Source organism: Otolemur garnettii, unplaced genomic scaffold (assembly GCF_000181295.1).
Source record: "Otolemur garnettii isolate 467f Iridium unplaced genomic scaffold, OtoGar3 scaffold00071, whole genome shotgun sequence".
Taxonomy (NCBI): Eukaryota; Metazoa; Chordata; class Mammalia; order Primates; family Galagidae; genus Otolemur; species Otolemur garnettii.
The window spans coordinates 959,278-966,451 of NW_003852466.1; the positions used below are offsets into that span (position 1 = coordinate 959,278).

Consider the following 7,174-nt stretch of genomic DNA (forward strand, 5'->3'; position numbering starts at 1 on the left):
GAATGGAAGAAAAAGTATCCAATGTACACAGCCCTTCTATGAAACTAATATATACTTCTCAAATGAAGGAAACAACTTAATTCTAGCCCAAGAATATGGGGAGGGGGTGGGGAAGGGGAGGGGAGAAGGGTGGTTGGGTGGTGGGAGGTTAACCGGAAAGATCACCTATATTTCTAACAAGGGTACAAGTGAACTTTTCTAGAAATAGAATGTAAATGTTTTGAAAAAAAAAAAAGAAAAAAGCCTCAGGATTCTAATGTCACACCAGGCTGAGTTCTGCTCACGGGGCCAAGGCCAGGACCCCTCCTTCCTTCTGGATCTGTTGTCCCCATGGAGACTTCTTGTCACCAGTGTTCAGAAAGTGAAAGGTGAGGGACCCAAAAGAAAATGTCAGGTTGGCCAAAGTGAACCAGGAGGGTCCAGATGGGAGTGAAGATGTGGCTGAAATATTAAATAGTGGACAGAAGTCCCCAGTAAGAAGGTGAAAGGGTGCATGTGACCTGCAGCTGATGGGAAAAGACTTCTACAAAGAGAGAGCTCAATGTAAACACCCTGAGGCAGGAACAACCTGGGGAAAAGAGGCCCTCGGAGCACAGTCAGCCAAGGCACAGTCCTGCATACTACTTCTTATGTCTAAAGTTAAGATTCAAAATGTGGTTCACATGGATGGAGCTGGAAAGTGTTCTTCTTAGCAAAGTGTCACAGGAATAGAAGAAAAAGTGTCCAATGTACACAGCTCTATTATGAAATTAATTTATAGCTTTCATATGAAATCTATAACCTAATAACAGCCTAAGTATATGGGGAGGAGGGAGGGAGAAGGGAGGGGTAATGGGTGGAGGGAGGGTGATTGGAGGGATCACTTCTGTGGTTTATCTTACAAGGGTACAAGTGAATCTTTCTAAGAGTAGAATATAATTGTCTGAATACAATAACTAAGAAAATGACATGTAGGCTATGTTAACCAGTTTGATGAAAATATTTCAAATTGTATATGAAAACACCACATTGTACCCCAGAATTGCATTAATGTACATAGTTATTATTTAATTAAAAAAAAGATTCAAAATGAAAAAAAAAAGAAAAAGAAAAGTTGAAGATATGGAGGCTAAATTGGAATATTGAAAGTACAAAATCACTAAGAAGGAAGAAGGTATAAGGTTTAGATCACCATTTGAGAATAAAGGAAAGTGATTGAATAAAATTAGAGGAAATTAGAAGCTAAAGAAGCTTATCAGGAGTATTCGCAGATTTGGCAACTAGACCCATAACATTTCAACACAGTAGTTAGCAATTTCTCTTTGTTGTATCAGGCAAGTTAAGGCAACTTGAATATATACAAGGAAAAATGAAAAGTGGAGAACATTTGTAATTGGCTTTGGGGAAAATTAAGGAGTTAATAGTAAGTCATCACACAAAAGAAAGTAAAAATTTCTAGGCATTGTAAATTCAGTTAATGTTGAATATTTTGTATTTATAGTGGTACCAAAATAGCATGTTGTGTGCTTTTTCTTTTCAGCGGTTATCGTAACACCAGGTATAGCTACAGTGTTGAGGATTAACAGGGATCTCCCAGGTCTCAAGGTTTACAAGGCAGATATGATGAGTGGGAAGGAATGTTGGCTTATTCCAAGGGAATTATTGAGGTCACAGATCACAGAATCCAAGAGTGACAGGAATGGGAGAAGAGAAAGGTGTAGGTATGATGGTCTGGAATAACTTTTGTTCTTGAGGAATGTATATCTATTGCACGTGTGTTTGAATGAAAAAGGTAGAAATTAGAAACTTGTGGAGGATGAATAAGCTTTCCAAATTATTTACTTTGGGGCATAACCATTTGGACTGATAGAAATATCTGGTGTATGGTAGTGAGTCCCTGAGAATGGAGCAGCTGATAATTTCACTATGGATGAACACACACTGCAGGAACTATAAAAACCGGATGATCAATGGGTTAATCAAATCAATAGTCAAATCACACAGAAGAATGGCAGGATTTAGGTTTTTTTTTTTTTTTTTTTTGAGACAGAGTCTCATTCTATCACCCCAGGTAAAGTACAATAGCATCATCATTGCTCACTGCAGCCTCAAACTCCTGAAGCTCAGTTGATCCTCCTGCCTCAGTCCTCCTGAGCAGCTGGGACTACAAGTGTACACCATCATGTCCAGCTAATTTTTCTATTTTTAGTAAAGATGGGGGTCTCACTCTTGCTCGCACTGGTTTTGAGCTCTTGAGCTCAAGCAATCCACCTGTCTTGGCCTCCCCAGCATGCTAGGATTGCAGGCATTATATACAGGTGTGAGCCACCGTGCCCTGCCAGGGTTTCATATTTAGAAAAAGACCTGTTCTGTGTGTCACAATAAAGGGTGTCAGGACTTGCAAATTTGAGAGACGAGGACAAAAAGGGAATAAAATGATAATCAAACGATGAAGTGGCTTGCAGGATGGTAGAGGAGTATTTTGACCTTGAGCTTTATGTCCTTAGTACAAATCTGCTTGAGGATGTTGCAAGAGGCAGGTCAGACCTATCCCCAGAGGGAGGAGGAAGGATGGAAGTCCAAAAGAACTGAGATCACTGTCAGCTAAGAAGAAAGGAGCCATTTTCATTTTGATTCAGTTTCTTGATTTATTTTTATAGTGTAAGAGGAAAAGAAGGATGATGGCCAAAAGTTCACAGAGGAAGCAACGTGACTGTATAAAACAATCCAAACCAAATCCTGGCTTAAGCATCTCAATCCCTTTGAGAATGTCCAGCTACATATTCAAGAGACCAGTTACTAGAATCACATCTTATCCTGGCAATGAGGTTAGATATCATCAATGGGAAGAGAACCTGGAAAAGCCCCAACAGGTCTGCTGGCAGAAGAGACTTCAAGGACTCCAGGCCTACAGCAGCTCAGGAGAACTTTTAAGTACTTTGGATCTTGCCAAATCCTTGCAGAAGCTCGCACCTGGTTGCACAGGTGCATCCCTGCCAGGGGCTCTTGCTGGTGGTCTGTGCTCCAGTTCCATGCCCAGCTTTGCTCAGTCTTCAGATTTGGCACAAATCACTCCCAGAGTGGGTCTGAGTATCTCACAGATCCTCTGCAAACAATTTCTGGTCACAGAGGAGGATATTAGGAAACAGGAAAGGAAAGTGAAGGCAGTAAGAGAGAGACTGGCAATAGCTTTGATTGCAGATGGACTTGCTAGTGAGGCAGAGAAAATGAGAGAGCAAGAAGTGTTTTCAGTGTCCCGAAAAACACTGTGGAAAAAAAGAGAAGATAGTACAGATGAAACACGACCCTGTAGTAACATCTCTTCACAATGTCTGTAAATAATTTTCTTCTGCTTTGAGCTCTTGAAACTTTAAAACATGCTAATACTTTTCTTTATTAAACTCCTTTGCATGGCATAAAAGAATATAGATAGTAATTTCTTTTTGAGGTGAGAGATGGGGTTTCAGGTGAGCAAAGAAAGATTTTTCTTTTCCATGATACACTCCTATTTTATTTACTATTTATGTTACTTATTTGTATTTTATTTCACTTTATTTTCAAAAACTCTTATTGTATATATTAAGGATGTATGACATGATGTTTGTGCATAGTTGACTCTTAGGCAACACCAGGATTAGGGGAACCAAGCCCTCATGCAGTGAAAAATCTGCATATAACTTTTGACTTCCACAAACTTATAATTAGTTACATAATACAATATTGTTGACTGTAGTCCTCAGGCTATACCTTAGATTCTAGACTTATTTATCCTACACAACTGTAAATTTGCATCCTTTGACCAGTGTGTCCTCATCCTCCCACACCAATGCCATTGTTTACTCTCTGTTTCTAAGTATTCAACTTTTAAAGATTCTACCTACAGATGAGGTAGTGTAGTATTTTTCTCCTTTGTATGGCTTATTTCACTTCCCTTAAATAGGAAGTGAAATAAGTGAAGTGAATAGGAATTTGAAATAGGAAGTGAATAGGAAGTTATCAAACTCATGGAATTATTCAGTGCTTACAGGATTAAAAACCTTGTTTAGAGAAAATCCCAGGATGGTATTTTCAATCTGGAGGTAAAAACATCCCCCCAGATTGTGATGGTGCTGAGAGACCAAAGAATGACTCAGATAAGTCCAGCTTGGTGAGTCAGATGAGTTTATTAGACATTATTTATACAGGCTGTTCAGGTCAAGTCAAGACACGAATCCACTGGCACTCAGTCTTGGGCTGTGGCAGGAATTCTTTTTTTTTTTTATTACATTAATGCAATCATGGGGTACAGTGTAGTGTTTTCATATACATTTTGAAATACTTTCATCAAGCTGGTTCACATAAATTTCATGTCATTTGCATAGTCATTGTGTCAAAACATTTACATTCTAGTTCTAGAAAAGATCATTTGTACCCTTGTTGGACAGAAATATAGATGATCTTTCCAGTTACCCTCCCACCACCCAGCCACCCTTCTCCCCTCCCCTTCCCCACCCCCTCCCCATATTTTTGGGCTAGAATTAAGTTGTTTCTTTCATTTGAGAAGTATATATTAGTTTCATAGAAGGGCTGTGTACATTGGATACTTTTTCTTCCATTCCTGTGACACTTTGCTAAGAAGAACATTTTCCAGTTCCATCCATGTAAACATGAAAGAGGTAAAGTCTTCATTTTTCTTTAGGGCTGCATAGTATTCCATGGTGTACATATACCACAGTTTATTGATCCATTCATGGATTGATGGGCACTTGGGCTTCTTCCATGACCTGGCAATTATGAATTGGGCTGCAATAATGTGGCAGGAATTCTTCTGAGAGTAAGATCCTCACTGTCTGTTTGTGCAGCCTTAAATTCTTTTCTAACAAGTGACATAGACTTCTCTCTATGTCATCATCCAGTGCTTATGTAAGATACAGGTTCAGCATGCACAATCCTTCCCATTATGCTAGTGGGTACTATGCAACAAGTAAGGCAGCTTAAAACAGTTTATACTGGTCATAAGATTCATGACCATCTACACAAAAGGAGTTAATTAATAATGCCCTTTGTACTTTGGATTTCTTTCTGCTTACTTGAAGAAATCTTCCTGAATTCTGTTAAACATTAAAAGCCAGTGGTGGGGAACTTGTATTGCTATCTTGAACCTACCTAGTCAGAATGGATTATTATTTTTGCATATTGTCTCCAGTTGATTGTGAAATTCTATTTTGTTAAAGAGTTTTTATATCTATGTTCACTCATATAAGATCTCTGACTCCAGTTATTTTTTGTTCTTGATTACCTGTTAATTTGGAATTGCATACAGTAAAATACTGGCCTTTCCTTCATTTTCTAGGTGTATATGTGTTTGACATTTGATTCATGGAAATTAACACACCAATTAAGAGATAGTGATATCAATACAGGCTTTTAAGAGTTATTAATAAGCCTCTGCTTGTTAAGATTAAGAGTTTAAATCTATTTGTATATATGTATGATAAAGCTTGTCATGTTATTCACATCCTCTTTATCATTACTGGCTTTTGTTTGATGAATTTGTCAGTTTTTGAGATTGATGAGTTAAAATAATGGAGTACAATATCTGTATTATTTACAGCTTCCTCCAAAATGATTTATTTTAAAATTTCATCTTCTGTGTGGTCTGGGTATCTCAATCCCTGTGAAACCACATTACTTAGAATGCTTTGATGTCTTTACTTTAAAACTAATACTAATATTGATACTCTGATTTTTTCCTTTTCCTCACTACTCCTCTGTTTCTTCATTCCAATATGTTTTCTGTGGTTGCATTTCTTCTCCTCATGGTTCTTTACTGGTTCTTTCACTAAACACCTGCTTTGAGTTGGTCTGTTCGTCTGGAAATGCCTTTATCTCGCTCTCTCTTTTTTTTGATCATAGTTTGAATAGGTGTATAATTTACATTCTAAGTAATTTTTTCCTTCATTGTCCAGTTGTATAATATATCCTTTTTCTTTTTATAAAAGACAGGGCCTCACTCTGGTGCCTAGGCTGGGCTGCAACCTCAAACTCCTGGGCTCAAGAGATCCTCTTGCCTCAGCCTACTGAGTAGCTGGGACTAAGTCAACATATCTTTAGTTGTAAATTGGGAATGAAACCTTCAAGGATGGTGGGCATAATTGAGAAAATGCATGTAGTTTGTCAACCATAGTGCTTAGCAAATATTCAGTATTCAATAAATGACAGCTATTATTATCATTCTTATAATTTTCAGAGAGTGCATGCTCGGAGAAGGGCAGCTGACAACTACAAGTGCAAGGCTCACACCAAAGAAGTTAGAATGGGTGACATTACTGTAATTTTAATTCTTAGATCAGCTAAGATCAGCTGTGGTAGTGCAAAATGTGTACAGATAATGCAGTCTGTTCCAGCAAACTCAAAGTAGGACAGCACAGCTGGCCGCATGCCCAAGATGCTTAGGGAGCATCTCTGCTGTAATTATTGACTTAAACACAATGCAGAGAAAGATTTTTTAAAAAGCCTGTTTTCCTTTCTGTCTTATTTTTCTTGCTTAGTTTTATAATATTTGTCTTTATAAAAAAAGAAAAGACAAAAAGACATTATATTTTTAGAGGTTTGGCATTACTTGGGGACTCAGGCTTCCCAGATACCTAGTCATTTCAGCTCACAGGTCCCAAGGCAGATTGAAGACAAATTTCTGATCTACTCGTTTCTTCTTGGTCTATTCCTTATCCCGGGGGACTTATGAGGTGGGCAAGCAGCCACCAAGGAAGAAGTCCTGGCGCACCTGAGCTTCAGAGAAGGAGGTAACACAAGAAAAACTTGAGACAAACAGGGCCCAAGGGGGTGGGGAAGCAACAAAGATGAGTGTCTATCTAGCTATCTACCATTTATCTATCAAGCATTGATTGCTATTTATCACCTACCAATAATATATTTCCAATTTACCAGTCTATCTATTAATCATGTATGTTTTATCAACCTATCTATTATCTAGCTAGCTATTATCCTTTTTTGGGGGGCTATTTTCTCTTTGTATTCATTTTCTTTTTTTTTTTGTATATACTATTTATTATTTTTTTCCATTGTGTCAAAACATTTATATTCTAGTTCTAGAAAAGTTCACTTGTACCCTTGTTAGACAGACCATATAGGTGATCTTTCCAGTCACCCTCCCACCACCCATCCGCCCTTCTCCCCTCCCCTTTCCCACCCCCTC

General features: G+C 38.2%; 1 protein-coding gene across 1 annotated transcript; it reads left to right on the plus strand.

Annotated features, from left to right (window-relative positions):
- The first annotated feature begins 2,651 nt into the window (after positions 1 to 2,651).
- Positions 2,652 to 3,321, plus strand: MBD3L1 (methyl-CpG binding domain protein 3 like 1). Its single transcript, XM_003793712.2, is given in 2 exon segments — positions 2,652 to 3,221; positions 3,223 to 3,321. Coding segments are annotated over 2 exon segments (663 nt in total). The 5' UTR covers positions 2,652 to 2,657.
- Positions 3,322 to 7,174: the final 3,853 nt, after the last annotated feature.